Source organism: Oncorhynchus keta, chromosome 21, assembly GCF_023373465.1.
Source record: "Oncorhynchus keta strain PuntledgeMale-10-30-2019 chromosome 21, Oket_V2, whole genome shotgun sequence".
NCBI lineage: Eukaryota > Metazoa > Chordata > Actinopteri > Salmoniformes > Salmonidae > Oncorhynchus > Oncorhynchus keta.
Genome location: NC_068441.1, coordinates 31,562,392 through 31,579,868, shown reverse-complemented (window position 1 = coordinate 31,579,868; position 17,477 = coordinate 31,562,392). Strand labels below are relative to the sequence as shown.

General features: G+C 41.0%; 1 protein-coding gene across 9 annotated transcripts in view; it reads right to left on the bottom strand.

Moving 5' to 3' along the window:
• The window catches only part of LOC118399894 (CUGBP Elav-like family member 4), a 120,256-nt gene extending 102,983 nt beyond the window's left edge, over nucleotides 1-17,273 (bottom strand). For all 9 annotated transcript variants that reach the window (XM_052473693.1, XM_052473699.1, XM_052473694.1 and 6 more), the window contains exon 1: nucleotides 16,640-17,273. In XM_052473693.1, the coding sequence (XP_052329653.1) occupies nucleotides 16,640-16,883 (244 nt within the window). In that variant the 5' untranslated portion in view covers nucleotides 16,884-17,273. The remainder of the gene's footprint in view (nucleotides 1-16,639) is intronic.
• Between the last annotated feature and the right edge of the window lie 204 nt (nucleotides 17,274-17,477).

Below are 17,477 nucleotides of genomic sequence, written 5' to 3'. Positions count from 1 at the left end.
CCCCCAAACTGCCACCGAAACCTCAAAAACTTCCCCATGACTTATTCATCATCCTCCATTTTCTGAATCAAACTTTGCCTTGAATAATTAAGGAGATCATTCCAAAAGCCTTAACCCCTTCCCGACCTCCCTTTTACAAGTCAACTTGGTACATTTTTTATTGGGTGCATGAAATAGAAATTAAATGAGATGGAGAGGAAGTCTAGTTGAAGCAAAGACTCCCCCAGTCTCGGTTATGGGTATAACAAGTTAATTCCGAGAGGGATAAATGCATATCTTTCCTCACATAATGACACAAGCTTTGCCTCTTTAGTCTTTGGCATCTGTTCCATAGGATCAACAGCAGAGAGGTAGCTAGTTCTAGGATCAACAGTCTTTGGCTTCTGCTTCATAGGATCAACAGCAGACAACTACATTACAGCTAGTTATAGAATCAACCGCAGGTACCCTGTAGCTAGTTCTAGGATAGTAGCTAGTTATAGGATCAACAGCAGGTACACTGTATCTAGTTCTAGGATCAACAGCAGGTACACTGTAACTAGTTCTAGGATCAACAGCAGGTACACTGTAACTAGCTCTTGGATCAACAGCAGGTACACTGTAACTAGTTCTAGGATCAACAGCAGGTACACTGTAACTAGCTCTTGGATCAACAGCAGGTACACTGTAACTAGTTCTAGGACCAACAGCAGGTACCCTGTAGCTAGTTCTAGGATCAACAGCAGGTACCCTGTAGCTAGTTCTAGGATAGTAGCTAGTTATAGGATCAACAGCAGGTACACTGTAACTAGTTCTAGGATCAACAGCAGGTACACTGTAACTAGCTCTTGGATCAACAGCAGGTACACTGTAACTAGTTCAAGGATCAACAGCAGGTACCCTGTAGCTAGTTCTAGGATCAACAGCGGGTACACTGTAGCGAATTCTAGGATCAACAGCAGGTACACTGTAACTAGTTCTAGGACCAACAGCAGGTACCCTGTAGCTAGTTCTAGGATCAACAGCATGTACACTGTAGCAAGTTCTAGGATCAACAGCAAAGAGGTACACTGTCACTAGTTCTGGATCAACACTCTCTCTAGTTCTAGGATCAGAAACCAATGGGTACACTAGCTAGGCCTATGTTCCTTGTTCCAATGTTGATCTTAACAAGATATTTTGTATCCACTAAAAGCTTTTATCTATTTTGATTTATACTTGTGTACCTGTTTCTTGTCACACATGCTTATAAGACCTTTATTTAGCTCATTATTCATGATATTGAACAAATGTATGCTAATTTAATGGATGCTTTGATTTACTTTCGCTTGATTTATCTTCTGTTCTTGCCCTAATATTGCTTCTATTGGGTATGCTGTAATGCATCCCACAGGTTTCCTTGAAAACATCTTGAAGTGTATCCTGATTTTTTATTTTTATTTAATCCATTTCATGTTCCCACATTGATCTTTAAAGTTTCAAGATACAGAATATGCTATTACAAAAAAAGTATATATGATCCAAAAGACACACACCGACATGTATATTAAACAGTGAACAATCATGATATTGTGCCTAATGCCATCATATCAAGTCTTTGTCTGATTCGAGTACACATTTCAGGCTTTCTTGGCGCTCTTCTGGAAGTGAGTAAACTTCCTTACTACTCCTATTCCTGCCATTTGATAACATTCAGCCACCTAAACCTCAAGACAGCATGGAGAGGCACACACACACACACACACACCTCTCTGCTTGCACCACAATCTTACTAATAACAATCTGTCAATGTTTACATGTATTAGTAATAGAGCTATAGTATAGAGACACAGCACAGTGCATTCAGAAAGTATAGTCCTTGACTTTTTCCACATTATGTTACGTTACAGCTTTATTCTGAAATTGATATTATGAATGTTTTTCCTAAATCTACACACAATACTTCATAATGACAAAGCGAAAACAGGTTTATAGACATTTCTGCAAATGTATTAAAAATAAAAAACAGAAATACTTTATTTACATACAGTTGAAGTCGGGAGTTTAAATACACCTTAGACAAATACATTTAAACTCAGTTTTTCACAATTCTTGACATTTAATCCGAGTAAAAATTCCCTGTCTTAGGTCAGTTAGAATAACCACTTTACTTTAAGAATGTGAAATGTCAGAATAATAGTAGAGATAATTATTTATGTCAGCTTTTAATTCTTTCATCACATTCCCAGTGGGTCAGAAGTTTACATACACTCAATTAGTATTTGGTAGCATTGCCTTTAAATTGTTTAACTTGGGTCAAACGTTTTGGGTAGCCTTCCACAAGCTTCCCACAATAAGTTGGTTGAATGTTGGCCCATTCCTCCTGACAGAGCTGGTGTAACTGAGTCAGGTTTGTAGGCCTCCTTGCACACACATGCTTTTTCAGTTCTGCCCACAAATGTTTAGATAGGATTGAGGTCAGGGCTTTGTGATGGCAATTCCAATACCTTGACTTTGTTGTCCTTAAGCCATTTTGCCACAACTTTGGAAGTATACTTGCAGTCATTGTCCATTTGTAAGACCCATTTGCAACCAAGCTTTAACTTCCTGAATGATGTCTTGCTTCAATATATCCACATACATTTCTTTCCTCATAATGCCATCTATTTTGTGAAGTGCATCAGTGTCTCCTGCAGCAAAGAACCCCCACAACATGATGCTGCCCTGCCCCCCTCGTGCTTCACGGTTGGGATGGTGTTCTTCGGCTTGCAAGCCTCCCCCTTTTCCCTCCAAACTCAATGATGGTCAATAAGGCCAAACAGTTCTATTTTTGTTTCATCAGACCAGAGGACATTTCTCCAAAAAGTACGATATTTGTCCCTATGTGCAGATCCAAACCGTAGTCTGGGGTTTTTATGGCGGTTTTGTTACAGTTGCTTCTTCCTTGCTGAGCGGCCTTTCAGGTTATGTCGATATAGGACTTGTTTTACTGTGGACATGTATACTTTTGTACCTGTTTCCTCCAGCATCTTCACAAGGTCCTTTGCTGTTGTTCTGAGATTGATTTGTGCTTTTCGCACCAAAGTACGTACATCTCTAGGAGACAGAACGCATCTCCTTCCTGAGCGGTATGACATCTCCGTGGTCCCAATTTTTTTTCTGAGGTCTTGGATGATTTCTTTTGATTTTCCCATGATGTCAAGAAAATAGGCTAAGTTTGAAGGTAGGCATTGAAATACATCCACAGGTACACCTCCAATTGGCTCAAATGATGTCAATTAGTCTATCAGAAGCTTCTAAAGCCATGATATAATTTTCTGGAATTTTCCAAGCTGTTTAAAGGCACAGTAAACTTAGCATATGTAAACTTCTGACCCACTGGAATTGTGACACAGTGAATTATAAGTGAAATAATCTGTCTGTAAACAAAAAATTACTTGTGTCATGCACAAAGTAGATGTCCTAACCGACTTGCCAAAACTGTAGTTTGTTAACAAGAAATGTGTGGAGTGGTTGAAAAACGAGTTGCAATGACTCCAACCTAAGTCTATGTAAACTTCCGACTTCAACTGTAAATATTCTGACCCTTTGCTATGAGACTTGAAATTGAGCTGAAGTGCATCCTGTTTCCATTGATCGTCGTTGAGATGTTTCTACAACTTGATTGGAGTTCACATGTGGTAAATTAAATTGATTGGACATGATTTGGAAAGGCACACACCTGTCTATATAAGGTCCCAGAGTTGACAGTGCATGTCAGAGCAAAAACCAAGCCATGAGGTTGAAGGAATTGTCTGTAAAGCTCAGAGACAGGATTGTGTTGAGGCATAGGTAGAGGCATAGAGGAAGGGTACCAAAAACGGTCTGCAGCATTGAAGGTCCCTAACAACACAGCGGCCTCCATCATTCTTAAATGGAAGAAGTTTGGAACCACCAACACTCTTCCTAGAGCTGGACGCCTGACCAAACTGAGCAATCGGGGGAGAAGGGCCTTGGTCAGGGAGGTGACCAAGAACCAAATGGTCACTCTGACAAAGCTCCAGAGTTCATCTGTGGAGATGGGAGAAACTTCCAGAAGGACAACCATCTCTGCAGCACTCCACCAATCAGGCCTTTATGGTAGAGTGGCCACATAGAAGCCACTCCTCAGTAAAAGGCACATGACAGCCCGCTTGGAGTTTGCCAAAAGGCACCTAAAGACTCTCAGACCATGAGAAACAACTATTTGGTATGAATGCCAAGCGTCACGTCTGAAGGAAACTTGGCACCATCCCTACAGTGAAACATTGTGGTGACAGCATTATGCTTGGGGATGTTTGATGAAAACCTGCTCCAGAGTGCTCAAGACCTCAGACTGGGTTGTGGCAGCCTGTTTTTGTTTTTTATTTGTAATACATTTGTGAACATTTCTAAAGACCTGTTTTTGCTTTGTCATTATGGGGTATTGTTTGAAGATTGCTGAGGAAAAAAGCAACAGTTGAATCCATTTTAGACTAAGGCTGTAACATAACAAAATGTGGAAAAAGTAAAGGGGTCTGAATACTTTCCGAATGCACCGCATACAAACAGCTGACCTATCGACAAAGGAACTTACTCTATAATTATATAGCTTGTGTTCTCTATGACGTAACAGTGTACATATTGCCAAAGCTTATAATTACACGTACACAGTGAAGATATGTGCTATAGCAATGAATGTCATGGCAGAGAGATTGCCTGCACTATAACCTAACAAACAGTAGAGAGGGTTGTAGTAATTCACTATCATTATGGTACAAAGTATGCAGCACAACAATATCGATACAAATCTCATTCAGGAGACCTTTTGAGTCCTGGGTTGAATTCGCTGCTGTTCCCAGCCTGACCTATATGTTCCATTGATCTCTAAGAAGTCAAACTTCGAAATGTCAGTGGACGTGTGCATCAAATCTACAGTGGAATATAACCAAGTCAGAATGTTCCAAGGCTTTAGCCATACTAAACCTTTAACTGGTCCTGTAGGAGAGAGAAAGTTGGGGATGGGGAAGAATTGTGGTTGTTCCTTTGGCTTGGTTTGGTTTGATTTCTGCATGGGGCAACACACACACACACACACACACACACACACACACACACACACACACACACACACACACACACACACACACACACACACACACACACACACACACACACACACACACACACACACACACACACACACACACACACACACTTCAGATGGAGCGATAGCAAAAGCAGGATATTTGAGAACTAGCATTTTAAGAGGAAAATATCTCTATCAAATCAAATAAAGAGGGGTAATAAAAACTGTGTGAACAACAGAAGGTTTCCACATTTTGAAAGCATTGCATTCTCTCACTCCGGAACAGAGGTTATATCTGAAACAGCAGGGAAACAAGCAGAAGGATCGAACAGACCCCAAGTGTCAGCCTCTTGAAACATGGACCACAATAACACTTACAGTTGAAGTCGGAAGTTTACATACACTTAGGTTGGAGTCATTAAAACTAGTTTTTCAACCACTCCACAAATCTCTAATTAACAAACTATAGTTTTGGCAAGTCGGTGTGGACATCTACTTTCTGCATGACACAAGTAATTTTTCCAGAATAGGATGTCATGGCTTTAGAAGCTTCTGATAGGCTAATTGACATCATTTGAGTCAATTGGAGATGTACCTGTGGATGTATTTCAAGGCCTACCTTCAAACTCAGTGCCTCTTTGCTTGACATCATGGGAAAATCAAAATAAATCATCCAAGACCTCAGACGAAAACTGTAGACCTCCACAAGTCTGATTCATCCTTGGGAGCAATTTCCAATTGCCTGAAGGTACCACATTCATCTGTACAAACAATAGTACGCAAGAATAAACACCATGTGACCACGGAGCCATCATACCGCTCAGGAAGGAGACCCGTATCAAACCCAGACAACAGCAAAGGACCTTGTGAAGATGTTGGAGGAAACAGGTACAAAATTATCTATATCCACAGTAAAACAAGTCCTATATCGACATAACCTGAAAGGCTGCTCAGCAAGGAAGAAGCCACTGCTCGAAAACTGCCATAGAAAAGCCAGACTACGGTTTGCAACTGCACATGGGGACAAAGATTGTACTTTTTGGAGAAATGTCCTAGTTTCATCTGGTCTGATGAAACAAAAATAGAACTGTTTGGCCATGATGACCATCGTTTTGTTTGGAGGAAAAAGGGGGAGGCTTGCAAGCCGAAGAACACTATCCCAACTGTGAAGCAGGGGGGTGGCAGCATCATGTTCTGGGGGTGCTTCGCTGCAGGAGGTACTGGTCACTTCACAAAATAGATGTCATCATGAGGGAGGAAAATTCTGTGGATATATTGAAGCAACATCTCAAGACATCAGTCTTCCAAATGCACAATGACCCCAAGCATACTTCCAAAGTTGTGGCAAAATGGCTTAAAACTTCTTCAGGCTTCAGCCTTTTTTCCCAATTTCCGCCTGACTGATGTGCCCAAAGTAAACTGCCTGTTACTCAAGCCCAGAAGCCAGGATATGCATATAATTGGTAGCATTGGATAGAAAACACTTTGAAGTTTGTAGAAATGTTAAAATAATGTATGAGACTATAACACAATAGATATGGTAGGATCTTTTTTTTGGAGAGCCCATGCTCTTACAATAGAAAGTATAGGGGCATATGAGAATCCAGATCCCAGATTGCAATTCCTATGGCTTCCACTAGATGTCAACAGTCGTTGTTCAAGGTTTCAGGCTTGTTTCTTCCAAAACGAGGAATAATTCTGAGTTTTAGTACTGGGACTCAGAGTTGGAAATCAGTCTGTGCGAGCGCAACGAAGAGGACGCGCACCTGCTAATATTCTAATTCTATTGAACATACTTCTTTCCACATGAAATATTACAGTTTAATTACATTTTAGTGTATCTGAGGATTAAACAGAAGTGTATTTTGACTTGCTTTAACAAGGTTTAGCGGTAGCTTTTTGGATTCCTTTCTCTACATGTTGAACAAGTGGATTACTCAAATCGATGGCGCCAACTTAAACAGACTTTTTGGGATATAAAGAACGATTTTATATAACAAAACAACACTACATGTTGTATCTGGGACCCTTTGTATTGCAAATCAGAGGAAGATTTTCAAAAAGTAAATGAATATTTAATCGCTATTTGTGATTTTATGAAGCCTGTGCCGGTGGAAAAATATGTTGATATGGGGCGCCGTCCTCAAACAATCGCATGGCATGCTTTCGCTGTGAAGCCTATTGTAAATCGGACAGCACAGTTAGATTAACCTCTTGAAGTTAGGGGGCAATATTTTTATGTTTGGAAAAATAACGTTCCCAAAGTAAATGGCCTATTCCTCAGGAGCAGATGCTACAATATGCATATAATTGACAGCTTAGGATAGAGAACACTCTAAAGTTTCCAAAACTGTAAAAATATTGTCTGTGAATATCACAGAACTGATATTGCAGGCGAAAGCCTGAGAAAAATCCAATCAGGAAGTGACTCTTATTTTGAAACCCCTGTGTTCCTATGCATCCCTATTGCCCATTGAAAGGGATATCAACCAGATTCCTTTTTCCATGGCTTCCCTAAGGTGTCAACAGCCTTTAGACATAGTTTCAGGCTTTCATTTTGAAGAATGAGCGTGAACGACCACATTGCGTATGTGGACAGGTGGGGGCTCTCAGAGTGATTTGTGCGCGGCCATTGTTACTCCCGGTCCTAGTGAAAAGCCAACTGTCCCGGTTGATATATTATCGAATAGATATTTAAAAAACACCTTGAGGATTGATTATAAAAAACGTTTGACATGTTTCTGTGTACATTATGGATATAATTTGGAATTTTTGTCTGCGTTGTCTTGACTGCTCTTTCTGGTGGATTCCTGGGCATAATGCACCAAACTAACAGAGGTATTTGGATATAAAAAATATATTTATGGAACAAAAGGAACATTTGTTGTCTAACTTGGAGTCTCGTGAGTGAAAACATCCGAAGATCATCAAAGGTAAACGATTAATTTGATTGCTTTTCTGATTTTCGTGACCATGTTACCTGATGCTAGGTGTACTTATTGTTTTGATTTGCTATCGATAAACTTACACAAACACTTGTGTTGCTTTCGCTGTAAAGCATAATTTCAAAATCTGAGACGACAGGGTGATTAACAAAAGGCTAAGCTGTGTTTCGCTATATTTCACTTGTGATTTCATGAATATGAATATTTTCTAGTAATATTATTTGACTGTTGCGCTATGCTATTCAGCGTTGCTGATGACAAATATACTGGATCCGGGATGGGTGGTTCTAAGAGGGTGTTAACAAGAATGTACGTTTTTAACTGATATAAGACACTTGTAAGTACCTAAATGTTGAATATCCATAATCTTTATGATTTTCTATTTGAATTGCACGCCCTCCAATTTCACCGGAAGTTGTCGACAGGTGTCCCCGCTGGCGGGACGACTAACCCTAAGAAGTTTTAAGGACAACAAAGTCAAGGTATTGGAGTGGCCATCACAAAGCCCTGACCTCAATCCCATAGAAAATTTGTGGGCAGAACTGAAAAAGCGTGTGCGAGCAAGGAGTCCTACAAACCTGACTCAGTTAGAGGAGGAATTGGCCAAAATTCACCCAACTTATTGTGGGAAGCTCTTGGAAGGCTACCCGAAATATTTGAACCAAGTTAAACAATTTAAAGGCAATGCTACCAAATACTAATTGAGTGTATGTAACCTTTTGACCCACTGGGAATGTGATGAAAGAAATAAAAGCTGAAATAAATCATTCTCTACTATTATTCTGACATTTCGCATTCTTAAAATAAAGTGGTGATCCTAACTGACTTAAGACAGGGAATTTTTACTAGGATTAAATGTCAGGAATTGTGAAAAACTGAGTTAAAATGTATTTGGCTGTAGATGACGCAACAGCCTTGAAAATATAAACTATTTAACCCTCCAAAACAACGCTACAAGAAGCTTTCAGCCACTCAAAATCGCCATGACATGGCAATGACATGGCAATAGCAAAAAACTAAAAATATAATTTTAATATGAGAAAGGAGGCTGGACTTTGGGCAATTTCTTTGGCCTCTTTTAGGGAATACAAAAGGCTAAGCTGAGTAGAGTTTTAAGGCTTACCAAGTGTGCTTCAGATTTTGAATTTTGTATGCAGTATAATTACTTATCAAGCATTATGCCTTTAAGGCTACAGGTATGGGTGTGGTTAGAGGTGTGTCCAACCCACAGGTGCCATCTTGAATTGGCAGACTCAATGGTGTCACGCCTTGGTCATTGTATTTTGTGTTTTTGGTATATGTTTGGGTAGGCCAGGGTGTGACATGGGTTTATATGTTGTGTTTCGTATTGGGGTTTGTATTAATTGGTATTGTGTATGATTAGGGGTGTGTCTAGTTAGGCTTGGCTGCCTGAAGCGATTCTCAATTGGAGTCAGGTGATTCTCGTTGTCTCGGATTGGGAACCGTATTTAGGTAGCCTGAGTTCGCGTTGTATTTTGTGGGTGTTTGTTCCTGTCTCTGTGTTGTAGTCACCAGATAGGCTGTAATTAGTTTCACGTTCCGTTCTGTTGTTTTTGTATTTCAGTTATTTCATGCACCGCTATTCTGTTCATTAAAGTCATGAGTAACCTATACGCTGCATTTCGGTCCGACTTTCTTCATTCAACAGATTAACGCTGTTACAAATGGGGTGATGTCAGAGTTGGGTCATCCCAATCATCCCACTTAGCATTTACCATCTTGAATTAGGCTGAAGGCCCATTGTTTGAAAAGAGCTGAGCATTATTTGTTACTAATAAGAAGTAGTTGTTTGTTTTCTAAAAAGAGTAGTAAATAGTTCAAGAAAAGAAGTATAGTTCAGAAAAAAAGTGCTTGGTGTCAAGCTAGGCTGTACAAGGCCTAGCCTACAAGCTTGCTTGCATCGCACCACCAGTAAGCATAAGGACTATTAACACACTACTCTTATATGGATACATCCTTTACTTGATTAGACCTGAGATTATTCAACAATAGCGAGTAGCACAGAGGTCTATTATGTAGTTATGTATACAACTAGTTATACAGTGCATTCAGCTAGGGTTAAGGTTAGGGTTAAGGTTAAGCATTAGGGGTTAGGGGTTAGGTAAAATAGGATTTTGAATGGGAATCAATTGTTTGGTCCCCAAAAGGATAGAAAACAAATGTGTTTGTGTGTGTGTGTGTGTATTTGTTTGTTGTGCGTACGTGCATACACAAGTTGCAAAGTGCTGGCAAATACTTTTCCAATTACTTCCTTAATATGAAGGGTGGAGTCACATCTTAGTTCAGGAGAGTTCTCTTCCCCCCGTCATGACTCTATACCAGCAGTTAGAATGCTGATCCCTAAGTCTTCCACTCCCTCACTGTTTCCCTCCTCCCTCCCCCCATCCCCCTCCTTCCTACATGGCCATCGCCCACCGTGAATAACTGGCCCTCTGGGCTAATGGCCGGGCCCTTCTGACTATCCCGGCCATCATAATCATCAAAAGCAGCCGAGGTGCCTTGACAACTGTCCACGCTGACAAATGAGAGTTGACGTATCTACGTACACGTCTCTCGTTCTCCTCCCTATATTTATTGTCTTGCGTCTCAGATGTTTTTAGATGCGAGGTTGGGTGACCTGGGGGGAGGACTTTTGCGAGACATGACCTTATCGGTGACATATGTTGCCTCTTTTCCTCAACATAACGCTCAATATTGATCACGGCACGTCGTCATAGAAACAGGGCACGGTGTGATGTCTAAGTATGCATTCCGATTGGAGCTGAGTGGAGAATTCTGGGCAGAGGATGAGAGGGAAGGAGGGGTACACACACACACATCCCAAATCAACGACGTGAGGAGAAAAATGAGCCCACAGAAGGGATGATGCAACGTGAGTGAAATCCTGCGTCCGGAACGCGTGGCGCATTAACACAGCCCGGCAGAAAAACACCTTCACTGAGTCCCACAGGATATTACCTTTACGATACTGCAGTACATTCAGACATTCTGTCAATTGACAATGTTCCCAGTTTCAGCTAGTTTTCAAAGCAGTCAGGGTCCAGGTTTTATGGATTTTGAATGATAGAAGAAATGTAGAAATAGTTCATGAAGATTTCCATTGCTTCACTAGGTGGATACCTGTAATCCAATAAAGTAAGCCACAGGTCTAGAACTGTAAAGGCCAGTTACCCAGACCCAGATTAAACTGCTCATCAACACCCTGTACAGTATATCACCCTCTCTATCCACTATATTGTAACCATCGCATGAACAACCATGCCCATGGCCAAAAAGTGCTGGCAACAGCATAGTCTACCAAACTTGGGTGATTCTAATATAACTAGATAGCCTAAGATTACGAAAACTGTGGAGGGGTCAACTATTTCTGTGTTATAATTAATACAAGTATTTGAAAGGACTTTATATAGCAAAGGTAGTTATTTAAATGTATTCACAGTTAGTAAGCTACCATTCCTACACTCTTTTGCTTAAGAGAGGACAGTTAAACGTCTGTAACTATACTGCCCTACCAAGCAAAAAGGCAGTAACTGCTAATTTGGTCAAAAATGAGTTCATGTTATTTTTACTACATTAAATACATGCTTAATCATGTGGACAAGTATCATGCCTCTATTGTATTGTGTTTTGGAGAAAATGGGGGTCATGTTACCAGTAACTGCATAAAGTTACTGTGAAACCAAGGTAAATAAAAGCCATTTTTCTCAGTTCCACGCTTTGAGCAGTTTCTGCCTTTTTGCTTGGTAGGGCAGTATAGTTACAGACGTTTAACTGTCCTCTCTTAAGAAAAAGAGTGTAGGAATGGTAGCTTACTAACTGTCAATACATTTAAATAACTACCTTTGCTATATAAAGTCATTTCAAATACTTGTATTAATTATAAACACAGAAATAGATGACCACTCCACAGTTTTCGTAATCTTAGCCTATCTAGTAATTTTAGAATCACCCAATTTTGGTAGACTATGCTGTTGCCAGCACTTTTTGGCCATGGGCATGGTTGTTCATGCGGTGGTTACAATATAACACTGATCAAATCTTCTCATAAAAGGTTGGTGGCAAAACCACTGCAGCAAACGAGTTTGGTACAGGGATAAACATCATTTTTTACATGCAAATCTGATTGGATACAACATTTGATTATTGAAATATTATCCTCAATTTAACATCAGTGTTGCTTTTTATTTCTGAGGCCTAATCAGGGACATTTTCAGGGACAGCTCTAGCCGGGTACAGGTCACCAAAATCTGGGACTGACCCAAGAAATTGGGGATGTCTCGTCACCCTAATTTAGGGGATCTTGACAATGTATCTACACCACTTGCCAGCCAGCTATTCGCTGTTTAATATCTATGCATAGTCACTTTACCCCTACCTACATGTACAAATTACCTCGACTAACCTGTACCCCTGCACATTGACTCAGTACCGGTACCCCTGTATATAGCCTCGTTATTGTTCTTTTATTGTGTTACTTTTTTTTTTTTTCCTTAGCTTATTTGGTCATTTTTTTCTTAACTCTTTCTTGAACTACATTGTTGTTTAAACCTGTTGTATTCGGCGCATGTGACAAATGAATTTTGATTTGATTATCTAGGACAAAATAAGGTGAGGGCAGAGAGCCCAACGGGAGCCTCTTTCGATCTTTCACTTGAATTCCTCAAAAAACACCCCAAGATATCAGTATACTAGGGTTTCTCTCACTTTCAAAGGACTCCTAGGAAAACCCGAAGCAGAGGAACTCAAAGCAACTCTAACTCTAAGGGAGAACATTTTCAGTGAATGTAACAATACATGTAATTACTCCGTTACTACACGCATATTACATTGTTATTACACCAAAGCTGCACTGTTGGTTAAGGGCTTGTAAGTAAGCATTTCACGGTAAAGTCTACACTTGCTGTATTCGGCGCATGTGACAAATAAAGTTTGATTTGATTTGAAAGCAACTGATACACGATACATACATTGTTGACACTTGACAGTCATACATGTTAGGATTGACCCACTGACCTAAGGTGTATTACTGTACATGGGTGTATTCTAGTTAGGTCACCTGGTTCATAGTATGCTGCCATATCTCTCCCCACCCTCCCTCCCATACTGCATTGAAAAAGAATTGCGAAACGGCCCCTCTTTGTGCCGACGTCCGTCTCAGCATGCACGACGGCAGCCGGTGATGGTTATAAATGGCCTCTATTAGCACAGCCCATTCGCAGAAGGGAGAGAAATAAAATCATTGGGAGAATGTAGGGCTAGTGCTGTCACCTCTGTGCCTGTGCCCGTTCCCTTCCCACCCCAGCCTCCTCTACAAGCCCCCTCCCTTTCAAGGGGATGGCAACCTAAAGACTAGATTACTAGTGATACAAGGGGTCATTATTTGGATGGTAATTGCAATAGTATAGTTAGTAGTATCCGAGGCGTTTGCAACAATGAAAATACTAGCTAGGAGTTTGTCTAACAATTATTGTGGCGTCACATGTTGCTATAACATTGTAGAATATTAATAGCATCTATAGGTGCATCTATATATTCACACTAAATGAATTGAGGGTTGTTGTGAACCAGGGTAATAAAGAGGGAAATGGTGTTTGGAGTAAAGGAGGCAGAGAAGAGGGAGAATCAGGGAACGGCGTAAAGGTGTAAATAAAGTTTGTGGAGGAAAGAGAGAGGTGGAGGAGTATTTTGATGAGAAGTTACATGCTACTGAAAGAAGAAAAGGAGGAAACAGAAGATGGAGAGAAAATAAAAATAAAATGGAGTGAACATGTTTTGCTGGAGGGCTGGAGTCTGAGATTTAGGCAAATAACCTTAGGAGCCAAGCCATCAATCAGCTCAGAGCATTCCAATAAGTGTCAAAAGGCTGCAAATGTTCTAAGACCCTAGTGTTGTGCACTTTTCTTGCAGTATTAATTCAAATGAAAAGGCAATAACTTTCTTCAACCCTAAAGTTGTTTATACGGCAACATTGCCCTTGTTTGACTTTGAGCTTTGGGACTATATTTTGTACAATTGTCAAAAAATGATGCCGTACACATTTAGCCAGTTTATAGATATATCCAAAATACTGGCAACACTTTACTTTAGGCCGACAGGTATAAAGCATTATGATGCAGTTATAATGCATGCCAGACTTGTTGTAAGCAGGTATGAACCAGTTATAATGTCTTACTATCATCTCATAATGATCCTGACTAGGCTTTTCAGTCGGTCTCAAAATCTTAGCATCAAATTCCACAATCGTAACACTTTATTTGACAGTGCCATTTTGGCATGTATATGATAGTGTCGTTTCACAATGACATTTAGTCAATCATGCTATGACACCAACATAACGAGAATGCTGTCCATGGTGTAGACCACGACAGTCATAACACAAACCGCTGCCTCTGTCATGACAGTGGTTATTTGGCATGAGAGGTTATGATTGGACATGACCCCTTATGGCATAACACCTTCATATCTATATCTATTCCCAGGTGGCGCAGTGGTCTAAGGCACTGCATCACAGTGTCACCAAAGATTCTGGGTTCAAGCCTGAGCCCTGGAGTCATAGCGATGAGACAAGACAGTAACTACTAATAATTGGATACCACGAAATTGGGGGTAAAAATTATTTTAAAAAATATATACATTTTAAGGTTTCTAATAACACATAACACATGCTTATAACAAGTAACAAAGCACTATACCTGTTGGCTGTAAGTAACAAGTTACCAAAAATATTATTTACTTACATTAAAACATTCAGACATAACCTTACAATAACTTTTTTTTAAACTCAACATTCAACAAACATCCTCTGCTTGTGGGAAGGTGTGGGGATATTGGGCTGGCTGGGAGAAGAGGTGTATACACACACACTGTCTATAGCCAACCAGCTAGCCAGCGAGAGAGCTACTGCATCCAGCTAGTTATAATATGAGAGCGGTGCTACGAAGGGGGGTGCACTAATAAAAGCGGGGGCCTGGCCTGTGATGCCAGGCAATATATCGCCCTAAGGAGACAGTTCCTAGAATCAGCCGGCATGGCCTCCCATAGTTCACGGGCCGTACGTGATTAACCGTCTGACAGGGAGTCGTTACTACAGCTGGGCTATTAATAAAAGATACCCCTCCTTCCTCTTCCCCGTCCTCTTCCCACTTCCCTCTACTCTCTTTGGTTCCCTCATCCCTGGCAATCTCCTCCTCCCTTCCTCCTGCTTTATTTCTAGTTGGTAACGGGATGGGAGAGGTTGAGGTTAGGAAAACTGAAACGTTCTGTCTGTACTTTAACGTCCACATATGAAGTGACCCATGGAGTCTGAAAATGCCCTCCAGGTGGAGCAGATCAATTAGTGACTTCATTAAGATTCTGATGCCCTGAGCAAATAGGGAATAGCTAACCACTGGCTACCCCTCTAAAGAGTCTGAAATCAACGTCCATAACATTGGTCATTACCCTTACACCAAGGCATGTGACCGATCGTTAGCATTACATTGAAGATGTGACATTTCATTGCATCACACAACAGGTATTCAGCATTGTGTAAAATTACTGTAACAAAGGGTTGACTAGGTCTCACTGTGTAATGCAAAACACTAGACTCTTGATACACCATCATCAAGGCTACAGGTATATGTAAATATTAAACAGCTGAAAGATTAAGGCACACACACACACACACACACACACACACACACACACACACACACACACACACACACACACACACACACACACACACTTATCACTCTATAAATCAGCTGGTTGTTCAAACACCTGTCTTTACGCCATATTCAAAGAGTTCCCTGACATCCTTTTTACTTTCTAAAACCACAAAACATGGTTTTAGACTAGAGAATGACCTCAATTACATATTGTAGGTAAGGTGGGTGGACCACAGTTAATGTAATGTATACTGTAGAATGCATTATGTAAAATTTAAGAAAGTATTGGTTACATTTTCTCAGAGAATAATACAGTAAAAAGCATGTACCCAATCACGCACGATCGCGCGCACGCGCAAGCACACACACGAACACATTTTTCCTCCCTCCCTCTCCTCCTGTTACAAGCAACTTGGCATAACGCGCAACAGAGTGCAAGATGGTGCCGTGGGCAGGAAGCCATGGGCTCCTCCGGACTCCTCCGGTGAACTTTCAAGCGTAGAGATTCTACACTTGTGAATGAATGCACAATAACTAAATGTGTGACTTACTCTTAACACCATAGCCGAAACTTCCAAAGTTACAAGATAAACTGTGCCTTGCTCTCAATATTGTTACACAATAGCCTATTAGGTCGTGATGCTTGACAGCACGGTGTGCCTGGATATCTCAGAACTAGAGATTTGAGGATATGTTAGTTGAAATGGTTAAATATTGACCAAGACATCAAGACTATAGAAATGGACTATTCCACTTTCTGTTAACATGTACATGAAACCTGTCGAGAGTAAGCTACAATAGTAAATGTCACACTAAAAACTACTGTAAACGCAAGTAATATTACGCAACCACATCCATCAAATCCAAAACGCTTCGGAAATGGGAAGACATTAGTGACAGGCAGCCGCAACGGGAGCCGCAGAGAAAAGAGCGTGAAGATGGGGATTCCGCTCTCTCGGGGACTGGTAGGCGCAACCCACCTTTGTGCATGCCCGTAAAGCGGTCCTTGAGCACCGTGAGCTCGTAGATCTTGCCGAACTCCTCGAAGAGCGGCCTGAGGTCCTTCTCGTCCAGGTTGCGCGGTATTTGCCCGATGAACAGTTTAATGGCGTCGTGGTCCTTCATGGGGATGGTGCCCCCGCAGCCCGCTGAACTGTGGCTGTGGCTTAATCCGTTCATTAGCCCGTTTGTGCCGTCCACCTGTCCATTTGTTAAAGTTGCCATCTTCGGACCGGCAATGAGTTGTGATAACAGCGGCGGCAGCAGCAGCGCAATCTTGGTGGCCGTTGTATAGAAGCTTCCGAACGAAGTAGCCTATTGATAAAAAAAAAAAAGTCTAAAAAGCCTTGCTGGTCCTGCTTGTAGTCCTACCAATGCAAATATGTACATGAATAAATATACATATGTCTCATTGGGCTAAAACGAATATCAAAAGCTTGGAGCAGGCTTTCTTGTCCCGGTGGAGGCGTGATTCCGTGTAGCCTATTTATGTGCTAATTAATCATTCATTCATTAATTTACTAAAAGAGAGGAGAGAGTGGGGAGAGAGAGAGAGACCAAGAGCTTTCGTATTCTATTTACACCTCCTTTCGTTCCCCTAGTCCCTGCTTCTAGGTTCCCTTTTAATTTTTGCATTGAGAAGTTGGTATGGGTGTTCTCGGTTTAAACGGACGGGGCCAGCTCAAGGGCTACAAGGAATGCGGGGAGGTATAGAACGAGGGGAACCACTAGGATTCGATGTTTGTGTTAAACAGCGTTTTATCCCCCCCTTCCCGTTTAGAAAGCCGAATGGTACGATCCAAGGGGAACGGGGTCTAT